At 40.9% G+C, this 17,978-nt stretch overlaps 1 protein-coding gene across 10 annotated transcripts in view; it reads right to left on the bottom strand.

Moving 5' to 3' along the window:
* Window positions 1-17,978, bottom strand: part of CREBBP (CREB binding protein) — a 96,070-nt gene that overhangs the window by 46,037 nt on the left and 32,055 nt on the right. For 7 of the 10 annotated variants that reach the window (XM_030484828.1, XM_030484826.1, XM_030484827.1 and 4 more), the window contains 3 exons: window positions 13,216-13,392; window positions 3,084-3,333; window positions 2,470-2,583 (listed from right to left, as the gene is read on the bottom strand). In XM_030484828.1, coding sequence (XP_030340688.1) covers window positions 2,470-2,583; window positions 3,084-3,333; window positions 13,216-13,392 — 541 coding nt within the window. Of the gene's footprint in view, window positions 1-2,469; window positions 2,584-3,083; window positions 3,334-11,129; window positions 12,517-13,215; window positions 13,393-17,978 lie in introns of those variants that run through there. The other 3 variants (XM_030484831.1, XM_030484829.1, XM_030484832.1) reach the window with 2 other exon arrangements.

Consider the following 17,978-nt stretch of genomic DNA (forward strand, 5'->3'; position numbering starts at 1 on the left):
GAGGTATACATGGTATACACAGTAAGAACCACGTGGAACAGAAAAAATTTCAAATTTATCCCAATATATCCTATTAACAAGTCATGTTACTATCAACAATTACAATAAAAGACACTTCAAGATTACCTATATAAAAACCAAAGCTATACAAATGAAACCTGGCACAGATGTTCCTTGCAAAGTACCTAAACACCAAAACATGGGGTATGATACCTGCAAAGAAACAGCTCCATGGTAATAACCTAAACCCCAGGACTTTGTGCAGCGTGCAAACCCCCAAGGGGCAGGAACAGACAGCTATAAACAGCACAGGAACCAGCACACGTGGGAGGAGTGGAAGCAAGCACCAAACTGCAATGGCCCAGAAGTACTGAAGGGCAGAAGTGCAGAACTTTCTAAAGGATTGACACACTTTGAAGGAACCACTTGAAAGCCCAGGCCAGGTACAACAGGACTCGAAATAGCAGTGGTAAAACAGGCATGAGCACAGGCAGGAAGATTTTAGGACTCAGTCTTTAATGACCATCAGGCAGGTCATTCATGCTGTAAGGAAGACAGCCTAGCAAAAGTTAACGAGGGCTGCTAGACTTGTCAGGTTTTTTTTCCCTTTCTGAATGTTCTCATCATATTCTGCCATATGCAGACCCCTTCCTCCCCCCCATCCTAGTAGATGCTATGATTATTTATTCCTAGGAGAGCCAACATTTTCTTCAAGTCTTAAACCAGTCTGGCTTAGGTTAGTTGTCACCTCATCAGGCAGTGTTTTCAAGTGCATATATTAACGTAAGACGTTTCTGAATGCCTAAAAAGGGGCATCCTTCATAATCTAAACAAGTATTTTTAGTATTCATCTTTTACCTTCAAACAAACCATGAGGCGTTATGTGTATGTTCTGGATTATGTCCGAGTCAAAGAACCTTGCACCTCAGCATACTAAACTGCAAATTTTCCTGTTTACTACCATTGGATTATTAATTAATTGAATGGAAGGAGACTTCACATTTATCTCCCCTCATGCAACAAGAGAGCCAAACTCTAGACTTACCCGTTATAATTCTGTTGCATCCAAACAACATCTTATTTGATACCATAACAAAATTATTTTGAATTTTTGTTCAAGTGCCTTCCCTTTTGGTAAGTTGTATTAATGACAAAAACAAATACTGCACAAACTACTTTTCTACAGCAGCTTGTACTGAAAAAAACCATTCTGTTGTGCTAGATGTTGTTAGCACTTTGATAACAACTGTGTAATAAGGATGTTATGCACAAATGGACCATGTCATATTAAAAAGCAAAGCTTTCAACACATTTTTCGAAGGCCAAACATAACTAATCACTTGCAACAAACGACTACTTTCAACACACAAGACATATCTTGTTTACCAAGGAGAAGTTTGGCAAAACAAAAACAAAATCCTTACTTCCAAGTAGCTCTGTATTTGTAACTTTGGGGTTTTTTTCTCAGTTTTGGAGGGGAAAAACCCACTCCTGAAGCCATAAGAGCATGTTCAATGGATAATTATGACAGTCTTACCAGCTACTCTTTCCCCTGCCTTAATTTCACCTAACCTAGGAGCTCTTCTCCATCTTCCAAGGTTTATTAGTGTTCCTCACTGCAATCTCAGCCTAATGGAAATTAGCAGAAAGCTTCCAACACGATTCCGATGTACAAGCTTCACAAGTCCTCCAGCTGTTTTCCACTTCTTAAATCTTATTTAAATATAATTAGGCATATCATCACTTAGACTTTTAGAACTGCTGCATCTATACTGTCAAACATTCTACCTTGGTAGACGTTCTACCTTTTCAAAGGGTTTGATGAGAAGCAAATCTACCAACAGCAGTTCAGTATTTTGTGTTTCAGAGCAAGAGGAAAGAAATGCACTAGAAATTCACTACCCCCAAGCATCAGTGACAGCTACACTATTACAAAAATAGGCATGGGCAAAACCACTATGATCTGCAGAACTTCAGCCAGCATTAAACAAACTTAATGATTAAGACAGCCAGACCAGATCTTTCTGTGCACAAGAATATTTTTTGTCCATTTTTACAAACATTTTTGATTATTCTTAATCACTAGCATGTTGATTTAAGTTGTTTCTAGCTGAAAGAAAAATAATGAAGTAGCTCCTACCTTCCGCAAAACCCTACCTACATCCAAAGCTGCACTGTAACTGGAATCTATTGATCTGCCTCACAATAAAACACCAGTTAGAAGACACCACCTTCCTTAAAAAAAATGTGTGCTTACCTGGTACTCTCCCTTTTCAGTTATTGTGTATTTAAGAAATAAATTGCATTCAATGATTAGAAAGGGGAATTCACTAGCATATCCATCCTCATATAAGATTATTAAACAGAATGAAGTTTGTTGGTACATTGTCAAAGTCTATTCTTACACTGCATGTTTGATCAACTTTAACAGTATCATTCCTCTGTGAGAGCACTAAAACAACTACTTACGTTGTTGATTTCTTTTGTCACTGGCATTTTTCAAAGGCAGGCACACAGGACAGTCATGCCGAGTACAATTCTTCCAATGGGAGATGATTTGTCTCGAAGATGCACAATGAGCAACTGTAACAAGGAAAAGCAATAAAAGAATTAAGGACACTCTCTGGTTAAGTGGTTTTGAATTAACTCATGTCATTTTTTAGAGCAACTCCATTATTTCTCCTTTACAAGCAATCACAGCTAAATGTAACTAAAACTTTTCTGTATGCACCAAACAAATGAAGGAAACTAGTACTAAAATCTAAGACAAAGACATGGTTGATGTTACACCCTATTTATATAGAAGAAATGAAAAAGTCTCTTGCAAGGCTACACTGGTACTATCCTACTTCTAAAGGGCAAACATTGCATTCTGTTTTCTAAACTGACAACCGTGGAGAGATCAGAAATGGAAACCACGTGAAGGTAATGAAAAAGGGAGCACTTGTTTAATTAAAGAATCAGTTCCTGCACTCATTTGTGCCTGGTATAGCGATCTTGATGAGACAAGAAACACTGCTGACAAACAGGCAAGAAACCTTACACAGCTCATTTACAACAGTAGCCTCAGCAACACCTCTTACCTTGACAGGCCTTCCCAGCTTGACAGTGTGTCATGTGGTTGAGGACGTTTTTCATGGTTCGACAGTGCGGGAGGGCACATGCCCGCACCTCCCCATTGGCTTGCTCACGCCGCTGACATTTGTGAGCATGAAGCAGCAGAACCAACTGCTGCTGGATCAGTTTGCGCTTCTCTGGATCCGCTGTTGGTCCAGTTGCCATTGCCTGCGTCGGTACGATGCCCACTTGTTGCACTTGGGTTTGCATCTGTGACTGAGAGAATACATAGTTCAGCATCACGTTTGCAAGTCTCGATTCTTGCAAATCGATCTTATTCTTACTCTCTTAAAATAATAATCTCATATTATTTGATCTTACTCTCATATAATAATAATTTCAGTACCACAGAACTATTTGCCAAGCATTCTGCTATAACCGACTATAAGGAATATTATGCTAGTCTCAGTAGCATTCTCAAACATTTCTATTCTATGAACAGCAAAAATGTATTGAGAAGTTCCTCTGTCAAGACATTCACTACAAGACAGATACTGAGTTGCTGGAGCAGGTTCAGAAAAGGGCAATGAAGCTGCTGAAGGGTCTGGAGCACAAGTCTGATGAGGAGCAGCTGAGGGAACTGGGGTTGATAAGTCTGAAGACAAGACAGCTCAGGGGGGACTTTATCGCTCTCTACAACTACCCGACAGGGGGTTGCAGTGAGGTGAGGATCGGTCTCTTCTCCCAAGTAACAAGCAATAGGACAAGAGGAAACCACCACAAGCTGTGCCAGAGGAGGTTTGGATTAGATATTAGGAAAAATTTCTTCACTGAAAGGGTAGTCAGGCATTGGAACAGGCTGTCCAAGGCAGTGGTGGAATCACTGTCTCTGGAAGTGTTGAAAAACCATGTAGACAAGGCCCTTAGTGACATGGTTTAGTGGTGGACTTCACAGTCCTAGGGTAAAGGTTGGACTTGATGATCTTAAAGTTCTTTTCCAACCAATGTGATTCTATGATTCTGTAAAGATTAAGTAACAAGCCATCCAAAAATCTTCAGTTTATTAGACTGATCATAATTCCAACACGAATGAGTTCTTGCCACATTTGCAGACGAAATTCATGTCTGTTTAGTATATTTTAATATTACAGATTTTATACACTTCAATCCTAGTTTCTTGTCCTCAACAGAAAGAGGAGTCCAATGGGAGAAGACAGTCAAAATTATATGACTGTCTCTACATGCTGCAGTAAAAGGTAGAACTGACTTTCCAAGCCTAAACTAGTCCTTCTTCTCACATGTGAGTGCTGATATTCCTTTCATAGAGAAAATTTCCAAGATGTAAGATGTACACAGTTTTCTGGCCACCTAAACCTAGATTGCATTATGTCTGCTGAAGTGAGCTAGAGTCAACTTAACTACAGGGTGACACCAGGTTGTATCAGCTTGTAAAATCCACTGATTTATTTCCAGCATTCATTCTTCATGGACATGCTTCTGTACCAGTGCTCAAGCCATGACTGACAGAGCCCGCATACCCACAGAGAGCTTCAGTCTAAGACATAGTTTATATCACTGCAGAAGAGAAATAGCTTCCTCAACATGTCATTTCTTCAGCACAGATTTAGAGCTTTTCTACTACCTTCCTGGACCTTCAAAGGACAGCAAATGTAGAAACCTGATTTTCAAAATTAAACACATTCAAAACCTGCAATGACTCCACTAGCAGGAGCAGATATGGGACTGCCAAAGTGCTTAAATCCCTGTGATTTGCAGCCTGAATTAATCTCATGGGTAAACATCAAAATGTCCCAAGAATCGCTTTGATTATGCACTGTAAAAACACGCTACCACAGAAAAGCTCACCAACTTCCAAGCTACCTAAGGAAAATCAGCCATTAAAACCATTTATAAATAGAATATAGGAAGAACAGGATTATACTGGGGAGGTAACAGAGGAAATAGCTCAGTGCTGTCTAAAGAACTACTGACCAAAGCCTGCTTACTACATTTAAGGAAAATCATTCTAAAGTGACAGAATACACCATTTGTAACCCACTCTATTTTTGACCTTTAAGAAGAACTCCCCAGAAAATACCAGTCTACAGAACAGAGCAGGGTGAAGGAAACCCATTCACTTAGGCTCCCAGTGCATGCAACTGAAATTAATTCTTTCATTTCTTCTGTGAACAAATCCACCAGAGCAGACAGGTTTTGCTAAAACAATTCTTGGGTCACAAATAGGAAACAATTAGTTCAGCCAATCTGCAAAAAAATACAGAGACCATGCCAAAGAAAATCTTGTTGGAAGCGATGCTTTCATCCCAGTCAAAGAATTGTTTCCCAAGCCAAAGTCTTCCTTTTGTTACTACCCTCCCAGTTAACAGATACAACTACAGCTCTATCAGCACAAATGCCCTGACCCAAAGGCACTTCTTGAAGATTGAGTAAGAAAAAAGCAGAATCAAGGAGTATCTGTAGTTAGAAGAACCAGCAGTCTCAGTCCAGATGACAGTGTCTGCAGGTAGGCACAAAAAAGGAACTCAGAATATTGCCTAAGCTCTGTAGAGTTATGTTGGTCGCTATTTCAAGCTTGTAAAGTCCTAAACTTTCAAACACAATGAATGATCTTTCCACTACCTATCTTACTTTCAGGGCTGTTCACTGCTGGAGGAAGTTGATCTCTGCTAGTTTGTCTTTTAAGAACAGTGAGCGGTCTGCAGGACCAGTTCAAAACCGGAGACACGCAAGTGCACTGCAGTCATGCCAAAGGTGCCTAAATCCTCTGTCAACCACAGAAATCTTTCCACTCCAAAACAAGTGGGAGGCTGCATGTTGCTACACCTGAACAACTAACAATTTTTGTGATGAAGTAGGAAATTCAGACACTTCTGATCGCACAATTAAAATAAATGCTTCAATGGCCAGACACACAAGGTAAAAGAGAGAGTTCTGCTTCTCTTGCTACCTTGCCGAGCTCCACCATATACAGAAAAAACACCCATCACATGTTCAAAGTCTGCTAAAACCTCCTCCGACAGAGATGGTAGCTTCATTAACCAGTTTTCTAGAAACGGAGTAATACAACACTTTTACAGTGCAAAACAGGTAATCCGATTTAAAATTATAGAAACTATGTATTCATATAGGAACACAGTTCTGCCCTCTCTCTGTTCCAAAGGACAAAAACTTCCTGTGCTTCTGGGCAGCACAGATGCACAAATATCTCATCTTCATCTTTACCTCCATGTTCACTCCTTCTCCCTGACAGAAGATTACCACTTTCTGGAATCCCTGTATTAGGACAAATCTTGCATTTTAAAAATGCCTTTTAGTTCTTTAAGCCAGGTTTGTACTCAACAGTGGACTGTAGTGAGATTAAGAACCCACTGCCACAAAGGACTAGAAAAGCAATGTTATTCACTAGCGACAAGAGATTTTTAACTTGTCACCCACACGTGCATTTACATTACGGGCACATCCAATCTATCAACTAACACTTTAAAAAAACCCAAACCCTTTCAGTATCTGCAGAGAGCAAGGCTGTATCCCACCTTCACTCACACAAGGTAAAACACCCCCAAACCTCTTCAGTTCCCCTTCAATCAGAGGCTTTAAGTGTGATCTTTAGGGTCCCTTTCAGAGAAGGGATAGTGGGCAGAAAGTGGATATATGCATGAACCGTAAATCTCGAATAACACTTCTAATTAGCCACACTTCTACTGGAATTAAGTATTTGCAGTGTCATCGACAGAAATGCTCTAATAGGTGTTGAACCAGCTCTGAGCAACCCAGGAAGCACTGTTCTGCCACAAAACTGCAATGACAGCAAGGAAGGAGGCGCTTCTCAGTGCAGTCACTTAGGAACCCAGGCTGACTACCAGAGCTTCCCTGTGAAAGTGACACAGAACCAGTTTACACTTCTTGCAACTCACTCTGATACTCTCCACGTGGATGCTGGTTTCGCTGGTTCCACCAGTTACTGTGAACAGGAATGATGTGAACAGCCCAGTCCTATCCAAACAGGAAGGATCCTTCTGAAACGAGGAATCCGTAGGTCTGCTTTGGCTCCAGAGGCTGGAGGCTTATGCACGCACAAAGGAGGCTGACATGAGCTGAAGTACTACAAGCACAAGCATTTGTGTTCAATAACCCTGCAATGCTCCATTTCCTCATGCAAGGAGTAGGAGGAATTGGAATCTGAGTCTGTATGGTGGGCAGAAGACTTAAGATGGGGTGGGGAGGGGTGGGGAGGAAAGGCTTCCTGAACTGGACACTGCCTCAGAAGGTGGTTGTGCTCTCTGGAGGGCAATGGACTTGACTGGCAAGAAATTACGTTAGCCTGTTAGCAGCACCAATGTGAGAGCCTGCAATGCAGCCAGCAAAGGTGAAAAGAGGTAAGGTGATGCTCAGCTCCTGCATACAAAGCCAACACAATGCACAGTCTTAACATGAAGAATATGTTCAGAGCCCAAGATTTATTTCAAAGCTTTGGTACTGACATGGCTACAGGCAGAGCCTTCGTGTCAGGAGTGAACAGAAATATTTTCATCTTCCAACTTCCACTTTTCACTTACTTACGGAACATAACTTTCACCTCTGAAGCTGGTATTGGGGAGTGAGCCTTGCAAGCCCATGACAGCCGCAAAAGGTGAGGAAGCTCCTATGGGCACACCATAGAAAGAACTCGAATGGCTGGTCCTAGAGAACACCCTCAGTGCACTTGGCTTTTAATTACTAAAGGAATTTCCTTTTAAAAACAGCAAAGGTCTCAGTACTACATGGTTGACTCTGCTGGGAATCAGGGCTGGATCAGTGTCTTTCTTAAGGGTACACTTTTAGAGTTTATATCCTTGTCTTTCCGATTTGAAGGACCAGCAAATGCCAAGAAACACACACTGAAGTGTTTGAAGTAACAAAAAGGGACAGAACTTGATAAAGGAATCTGTAGACAGAGACCAGCTCTCATATACAGGAAATTACCCAAACAAAATATTAAGAGAGGTTTATATAGGATTTACTGGGGGATAAACAGACTGAGGTATGAGCAACATTAAAAATCCCAAATAGCAAATCTGTGGATAAGAGACAAATGAGAAGTTTGCATGTGTGAAGGGAAGGCATGCTGTCAGAGCGCTGGCTATAGCGTACTTTCACTCCAACTGCTAGAAGACAGTAAGAAGTGGCAATGGATATTCTCTACCACATATATCTGTATATGTGGATGGAAGAACGGAACATGAGCCAGAACTCTGGGTAAAGAGCAGATCCTCTTTTTCAGCTTCTGCCAGCCTGGCACCGTATTTGCAGATGGTGCAAAACCTAAAATGTTCTACCATTCAAAGCAGCGTTCCCGGGAGGAGTTCCTGCACCAAGACAGAATAGAGATGCCTATTCTGTTCCTGACAAAATAACATAGTTTCTCTGGCACTGAACACTGTCGGATTTGTTTCCAGGTTATTAAGATCTTCTTTAGAAGACCATGGCTAAGCAACATGGACAAAAGCTTTTCCCAGCTGTTCACTAGGCCACTGTTCCACTTAACATCAGGTGGAATTTTCTTGAGGAAAGGAAGGAGTGAGTGTGCCTATGAATGAGAAACTCAGAGTGCAGGTCAGGGCAGGCACAGGGAAGGTGAGCACAGCAAACAACAAGCCCACCAGAGACCAGGAGACTGCTGATGAGAGCAGCAAGCAGAAACACAGCATGTCTCTGGGGCAACAGTCACAGACCTTTCCCACAGTGAAAGAGAAGACTGACTGCTACAAGAGAGGAAAAAAAAAATCACTGAAAGGTTAAGAAAGCAAGACTTCCTCACTGTCAGGACTCTACAGTTAGTGATTTTTTATAAAGCCTTTTATTTCTGGTCTCTAGAACAAAATATGAGTTGTCTATTTTAAGTAGGTACAGTTCTACTTGTTCTAATTAAACCTGGCCTCCCAGTTTAAAAGCTTTTTTCCTCTCTCTAGGAGGTCTGCAGTAAGGCACATCTAAGACATCCTCACCCCCAGTCACTGTTTTCCTCTCTTCTGATCAAAATCTGTTAATAAAGAAATCAAAAGGACAAAAGAACCCAGAGAAACAAGGAAGAATGCAACAGAAAACTCCAGATGTAGTTTAATAAGAGATTGGTGGGGGGGAAAAAAACCACAAGAGAAGATGTGTCGTTCCATTCCAAGTCAAGAGAAACGAGGAGAAACAATTTCCTTCACTTCCAGAAAGTAACATTCTCTCAACTCCATCTGCTGGTCATAGGGATAACTGTGAAACCAAGCTGGTGTCTGGAAGCCAAACTTCACACATTGTACTCCTAACCCCTGTAGAAATACTAGATTTACTGGTATGTCCATGAAGAAACCATCCATCACCACCCCTGGAACATGCAGCACTGCAGACAGCACAAAGCTTCAGCAAGTTTGATGGAAAAATCTAACAGGGTTCCTCTCACTGACAGCACATCCCAGAGTCTGGGTACTCCACCACCAAGAGGCTCCTGGCTCCCATACAGGCAGCACTATGCGGCGAGTGCCAAAGTGCAGAGCATGGCTCACTGCCACAGTCCCACAGAGATTTTGCATGATCTCACCGCAGGCAGAGCACCGCCAATCCTGCATCGAACAATTTAAGTGACACCGAAACTCAACAGTGTGTCACCAAAACTTCCCAGGACGTCAGAAGCAACATCTATGTTTCTGAAACAAGTCACTAACTCAAGACTTCAAGCTGCCTAATCTGTAAGGAAAACTGACTGTATACTGTAACAGTCATACAAAGCAATAGCTAATATTCAGATCCACAGTTAACAAAACAAACAAACAAACAAAAAAAAACTCCCCAAAAACAATCCATCCAGCTGGCACTGAAAATTAATACCTTAATGCTGACCTTTTAATCATTTTAATACCACAAGCTTTGTTATTTCTATCCTAATTAAACAGATTATACCAATATGCTTCTCAGGGTCTAGTGCAGGGCTGGAAGATGCCATGAACTAACACTTCTGAGAAACACTTCACTCGGGAGGTGGGGAGCAAGAGAGAGTGTGTTCTTCTCAGGAGAGGGGCAGCCTGAATTCAGATTAAAAAAGTCCACTGCTGCAGCAGAGGTTTATCCCAGCTGCCAGTGGGAGGGTTATGCCTCACAGTGGGAAAACTCACGATTAGTATTTAGGACACGGGTGCCACAGATAATGATGCTTAGAATAACATGGGTTAAAAACATACTCATCTTTTGCTTTATTTTTGCAGTGTACACATAAAGTTACAAAGAAAAGCAAAAGCTTGAAAGGAGTATTTAAGAAATTCCTGCTTTTCAGGACCAAGGGGCCTTAAGACAACAGCTGCACCTTTCCATTTCCTCTTCTTTTATTTAGATATTCTTAGTGGTAACCAAGGCGTTTAACATCATGCTGGAACCTGGTTTCCTGCCTCAGACATGCCACATATAACCAATGTTTTCATTCACATGGGTTTGTCTCTCATGGAATAGTATTTCCAGGACCCTTTAAGATAACGGTAGTATAGAGGGAGGGCTGTTTTAGCAAGATACGTGGTTCCAATCTTCCAATCATTTCCCCCCCCCCCCCCCGAGGTCTTCTTAAAAAGCTGTAGTTTATATTTCACTTGCTGTAGTAGATGGAGTCTGAACTGATCCTCCACGGGTTCATTTTTGATAGATGCTAACATAACGTTATTCCCTTTTCCACTTCACTCCTGCCTCCTTCAGGAAAAAGGACAGGCCATGTCTCCAGCAGACCACGCACAAGGCCAAACACCTCAAACCAAGCCGCCATCTCTGGGGTCCTAAAGCATCACAGGACATAACAAATGGCGAAGGGATTGCAGCAAGGAAGCATGGCGTAATAGTTCATACACTGCAACTCTGCTCTGGGGAGCTGCCTCTGTCACAAACAACTTTTCACAAGGGCTATTTGAGTCATATTTTAGTTGCCCAACACGAGACACAGACAGCACTTCCATGAGTTATGGAAGCACACATCTAGCTGATGTAAATGTTATTTTACCCTTAACATATGAAATGGGGAAGGCTTTAGCAAGCCAGAGCCTACAAACCTCAAGTTCAGAGTCAGCAGATTCTTCCAGTCTTATTCTTTTTGTGCCTCTCAGCCTCATGTTTAAAACTGGGGCAACACGTCTTTATCTCAGAGAGGCGCTGTGAAAATTAAACAATCTGAAGTATGTGCCTGCTCCAGCGATGACTGCCACAGAAAAGACTGTTTGGAAATGACTGGCTGAGTGAAATATATTACTACATCCAGACAACAAGGCCCACAGCTACACACTGAGCATCAAAAATAGAACAAAATGTTGACTAGATGCTCTTTCAGAGGGCACTGTTCATACTGTACACTGAATAGAGCAAAGTCCCTGTAGAAGGAATAGCATATGGCCATGTATGCACTATTACCAAATAATTACACTGCCTTACCCACTGCTGCCAAGTAAAGGTTAAATTTTAACAAGTCTGACATTTCCTTTTAAATTCTTGGCTTCGCAATAAAAATGTTTAAATGGAAATTTCATTTTTTAAAGACAAAAATTCCACCCCATCAGGACTGCAATCAAACTCTAACCACCACATGACCCATAAGCAGGGTGAGACCTTTTGGCTCAACAGTACAGATATCTATCAGCTGAGATGGCCATTATTCTCTCTATTGGCTTGAGGGAAAAAAAGATATATTGGACATACAAAGCTTTTGACACCTGAGAAACAAAGAAAGATGGTGCCGATTGTCCTCTCAGAAGACAAGTGATATTTCTGACATTTTAAAGAAACTGCAATTGATAGCACTGGGAAAGTAAGTTTCCGTTGCTGTATCTCTTGGGGACAAGATGGGAGAAAGGAAACAGAAAGTTTTTCTTTTACTTCCTTCCCAACCACTAGACAAGCCTTGATGGCAAATGCCGCCTTTGTTCCACCTGAGTATCTGCCATTACATCCTATACTAGTAAGCGAGTACCTTAAGATTTAGGCTTCCCAAACTCCAACACTTAAATGAGCACAAAATTAGGCTTCAGAATGATCCAATCCCTGAGATGAACACAGCACTCTGGGAGGATTTGCAGGTTCTCTGCAGAATCAGGGCAATAATTCATTTGCTTTATACCTGATCTAAAGTTAAGAGTATTTTAAAAACAAAATTAGAATAGTCATGCAGCAAATTGTCTTTTAGAACTATTCTGCATGAGTGCAAGTGGTATTCTGAATATGGTCTTAATGCTAGTCACTAGCTCCTTTCCATAATCATAAGCAGTAAATGACAGATGATATTAAGCAAAGATTTCACAGTGTAACTAAAGGAAAATTAGGAAGTGGTCCTCTCAAATCAGGAGAAAAGAGGAAGTTTATTACACTCTGTTCCTTCTCATATATAGCCTTGTTAGTGACAGGCAGATAGCAAACTCACTGATGGAAGGACAAGCATCACTTGTGCCAAAAAAATAGCTAGTTTTCTAGTGAAATTGAAAAATAAGCAATTTGCATCTTATGGAAGGTTTTACAAGTTTCTATAGTAACTGCTACCATGTACAAGAATATAAAATGCAACAAGCTGGAGTTTCCATAGAAACAACACAAGCAGTTTGATTAATACGCAGACATACTGAGACAAATGGGCATATTTCATTTCACTTTCTAAAGAAAACTCTAGTAAACAGAATACTACAAACTTGGGCAAGGTATCCTGGTAAGAACTATTCTCTTAAGCTTGTGAGCTGCAAGTCACACACGATATAAACTTAGAAGCATGTGGCATGTTTACCACATCAGAATCAAAGGATATGAAAGGTACTATGTTGTTTCAGGAAGCTGATGCTGTATCTAACACATCATAATTGATTTAGGAATTTAAACTTACAAACAGCACTTACAGAGAAGACACCTTCCTTTGGTTTGGAACTAAATGTACCAGACAAAATGAAGTAATGCAGTTTTTACACCAAAGCACTGTGATTTCTTAGAAAGTTAAGTTACTGCACACACTACAAAGTGATAGTGAGGAACCATGTGGCAACTCTGATGTTGAAATGACCATGGAGTAGTGGTCCAATAGTAGTGCAGAAACTGTATCACCCAAGAATTTAGAATGCACAATCGAGGCACCATGAATAAGGGAAAGAGGCAAGTACGACTCACCATGTTTGGCACACTGGTGACAGGAGTACTCTTGATGTCGGCCGGAAAGGGAGACAAACTATTTGCCATGCCTGGCTTGCTTGGTAACTGAGGATTCACTCCTGTAGCTCCCATCTGCTGCCCTCCAGTTTGACTGAAAGGCTGCCCAAAGGGACTAGTGTTACCTGTCATTCCCATCTGGAAAAGAATTAATGAAATAATTATCACCTCTTTGATTCCAAAGGGACATTAAGAAAACATATGTCAAATATCAATCTTTGCATTCACAGAGACCAAATTTCAGCCTAAGTTGCTCAATATTAAATTATCAATTTTACAACTTTAAATAAAAGTATTCAAAAAATTTTTTACAAACTTACAGTTGTGTGTGTCTCAAGCGTTGCAACTTAACTTACAAAATCATTATGAAAATGCAAAGGGGAAAACAAGAATTATCCTTCCTAATCTGCATTGACAGAAATTACTTTTTTCAGCACTGCAAAAACTTTTGAAAACCAAAGAAACCTCAAATCCTGTAACACTCCGTGCACTCTGTGCACAAAGCGTGACTTTGTACATAGACTAGAAGGCAGGGGAATATACAGAGGCATCTAGCGAATGCTTATCTATTTATGATTTGGTACTTGAGGAAAAATGTCTGAGCAAAAGGACATCTATCTAAGGCTGACATCCTTGACAAATTAGACCCCCAAAACTCCTTAAGAAGGGCAAGCAGGAACATGACTCCTTCTGAATGAGTAAAGAGAACACTGTCCATCTGAAGAGGCATTTTGCCTGAAGAACCTTCTTTCACCAAGGGAAGTGGTGAAATCTCTATTACTTGAGCCAGTTAATATTACACTGGACAAAAGGTCCTGAAAAGATATTTTAACAGGAATCTACTTCTTTCAAAGAGGACAACTAAGACTAGGACTCTCCCCCTTCAAATAAAGAAGAAATAAAAGTTGACAGATCATGTTTCTGCTCCCCCATGCCTCACACTGGGAGGATTTCTAGATGACCTTATCACCTGTCAGAATGTCTTAAATATAAATCCAACCTCTGAGCAAGTCTTTCTTTGAAATATTAAATCCTATTTTCCCCTTCCTTTGACCTCTTCAGCCCTTCCATACACAACACAGTGGTTTTCCATGGTCCTGGTCTTTTCACTCTCCTTACCAGCAGGGATTCAGGAGCTCTATTCCCGTGGCTGGTAGAGGAACTGTGCACATCAGTTTGCCTGTGTAACAGCCACATCATAAGGAATTGCTCAGTGGTTGCTTTTTCATGCTTACAGGAATCGGGCTGTATGACCAGTTGATGAAGCACTGGTTAAGAGCAGTGAATTATGTCGGGGCAGAGTCCAAAAAACACGATTTGACTGTGCCTTGTCCTCTTTGTCAGTGTACTTTGTACACTTGGGTTTCAAACAGCTGGCCCAGCCACATTCAAAGGAGCTTTACGTTAGGAAATACTCCCTTAACCTGCATCCTACCAAGTGGCTGTTGCCAGATTCAGGCTTTTTTTCCACTGTGCAAACTGTTAAATCTTTACAGAAGAACCTGACCCACTACATACACATTAAAAAAAACAGCAGCTGTTCCGTGTCAGTGTAAGAGGTTATCATATGTGCCGTGTTCCATTGTAAAGCTGAATAATTCAAACAGCATGTAAGTCCAAAAAACGCATTGCTTAACAGCATCAAAAGCTTAGTAGTAAAGACTGCTTTTTTAGAAAAGTGGCATGGCTACTACCACGTTGCACAAATATTAACAACTATATTTTCTGTATTTCTGTAGGACTCTATGTTACGGGTTTTTTATTATTTTGTCAACTTTTCTCTGAGGAATTAATAGTGAAATATTTAATAAACTTACCCCCTCATCTTAACCCACTATTTCAGACAAAGTATGAGAAAGGATCATATGATATCTACAGCTACCCATTAATACTATGATGGTGTATCAGATTAACAGGGAAGAAAATTTCTGAAACTAAAAGTGAGATTCTGAGAAAGTAGCTTATGACTACTAAAACCTTTCAGAGGCCAGAAATAGGAACATTAGCTGTTTGGCTCTTACTCGGTTTCCGCTTGTGTCTAAATCCCCAACTACAAACTTCATTCATTTGTAAACATAATCTAGGAGTGCAGCATAAGCTGGGATCGGCCCAGCTGGGGAGCAGCTCTGTGGAAAAGGACCTGGGGGTCGTGGTGGACAACAAACTCTACATGAGTGAACAGTGTACAGCTCTGACAAAGGGTTATATCAAGAAGGGCATCTCCAGCAGATACAAAGGTGTCATTTACTCAATGCTTGTCAGGCTACAGCTGGAATACTGTGTTCAGTTTTGGTCTTCACTATACAAGAAAGATTTGGACAGGCTGGTGAGGGTCCAGAGAACGGCCATGGAGATGATCCAAGGGCTGGGAAGCCATGCGAGGAAAGGCTGAGAGAGATGGGCTTGCTCAGCCTAGAGAAAAAAAGGCTCAGGGGAGACCTGATCACCAGGGGAGGAGATGGAGAAGACCCAGTGCAGGCAACAAAGTTGCCCAACATGGACTTGTTGAGTTTGTGCAGTGTAACATTCTAAGCGTCTGGCAGAATCTTAAAACACCGCTGAATTTTCAAGAAGTGGGAGATTTTCTTCAGGCAGTGAGGATGCTAAGCAAATTTTACACCAAATTTAAGTTCTTGCTCCAAAAGAAACAGAGAAGTTTTCTTCATCTCATTTCATTATCAGGAAAGATTAACATTTTTATTACAGGAAAAAATATTTTAAAACAGTTTTTTAGGAGAAGTATTACGAATATTTCTGTCTCAAAAGATAAAGGACAGAAAATTTCATTTTCAGTTTGCTACAACTGTAAACCACTAGAACATCCCAAAAGCACCAAACTGCACTACTAACAGGTTTATCGTATTAAAATATTTCCTTTTCAATAGATCTTGTTATTAAACATATCACAACTCAGTACAACAACAAAACAACCTGTCAAGCCTTCCAAACTGAGTGCCTAATATAATGATGATAATTTCTACTCTTCTAGGTGATCATTAACTAATAGATACCTGATTGAAATTTTAAGAAATGCCTCGCTATTCTTTGAAACCAAGCCAGAAGCTGAGCAGCTTCTATTTGAAACCTTGTGGTATTTTAAACCAGTTATCTGCCACATGGTGTTTCAATTCTAAAGCTGTTCTTCAATCAATTAAAGGAACCTAAGGCTGAAGAGTTATACCAGTCTACAACTTTAAAAAAAAAGCAGATAGATTGATAACATTAGACATGCCCTTTAACTTACACTTTATTTTTTCGCAAATTACTGCCACTGAAACAAACTGCCAAAGACTTTGTTTGAAGTCCATCTTAAAAAAAAAAAAAAAAAATCTGAAAAGGTGGAAAGAGCTTTCTTTTGTGGCAGTCCCTGGAGTAAATATGGAGACAAATGTCAGGAGGGACCATACACAAGATCAGTTTACTAAAGCTCAGAGATGTTCGTAGTTTCGAGTTTTTTAAGCTCAGTTTTGCCTCAGAGGAGTTAAACTGACTAACAGAACTGTGATTTCCAGAGACTAGAAGCGCACACCACAATGCAAGAACTGCTCTAATGAACTCTTATCTATTTGTAACAGTTTTCAACCAAGACTGGGATCAACGAGGAATTTTAGTGGCAGAACAACCTGCTGCCAAACAGCATTAAGATCAACAGCCTTTCAGAGCTGTTACTAGTAACCTAAGGAGCAGCTCAACATTTACTCCAGCAGCAACGACCTCCAGCAAGCAGAGCCAGCAGCAAAGCAAACCACTGCCTGCACCTCACCAGGGGGAAGGCAGCAAATAGGAGGTGGAAGAAAAGCAAGAATGGGGCAGTGCCCCTGCGTATCAACACGGAAAGATATCCTACTGCATAAGGCATTAACTGGCATCTCCTGGTTAATCTGAACATCAAGATCAAGTGACCTTCCATGGAACTTCATTTACACCACTAATTGAAATCTCAAAAAACAACTGGCAAATATAATCAGATGGTTGAGCTTGTACCTAGTAAAGACTTTACATTGCTTATTCATTCCGCAAACTGAAAGCAGCAGCTCCGAACCAAGCCAGTCAGAAGGCTCGAACGCTTCTGCCTCTTCCCCCAGTTCTTTTCCGATGTGAAATGAGGGGGCAGGTGGGGGAAAGCAGATACTCAGAAGACCTTTGTCTTTATATTTAAGTCATCAAAGACGACAAACCAGCACGAACATGGGAGTCAGCAACCTGGTAAGAATGGTCTTTTGACGCAGGACTCTGAGCCAACACTCAGAGCCAACACTCATACAAGATTTGTATGTTGCTTAAAGTTTGTTAAATTTACTTTCCTGGAAGGAACATCAAAAAGCTATCCAGTGTGAGTTGTTTCTTTTTCCACCCGCAACAAATGGGCATGGATGTGTATATCACAAGACTGCTCAAGATTCAATCTATCAGCGTGGTAGCTGGTGCGCTTCCATCACAACAGAAGCAGAAAGTTCTCTGAAAACCTGGGTTATGTCGCACTTCACTCCCATTTTGTACTAAGCTTAAGGATGTTCCTTCCCCTGTTGCCTTCTCTTTCTCTCCATCAGTTCATTCAACTGTCAGTTGATCTCCTTTCTCAAGCACCATTTTCTGTGGGCCATGTTCTCTGATCTCTATCCCGGGTGGCTCCTTTCATCCTTCCTCATCCTCTGGCAACTCATGTTTTACCCTCTTGTTTCTGTGTCACAATTTTGTGCAACTCTTGTTTCTTGCCTGGTTCT

The sequence above is a fragment of the Strigops habroptila genome, chromosome 4 (genome assembly GCF_004027225.2).
Source record: "Strigops habroptila isolate Jane chromosome 4, bStrHab1.2.pri, whole genome shotgun sequence".
Taxonomy (NCBI): domain Eukaryota; kingdom Metazoa; phylum Chordata; class Aves; order Psittaciformes; family Psittacidae; genus Strigops; species Strigops habroptila.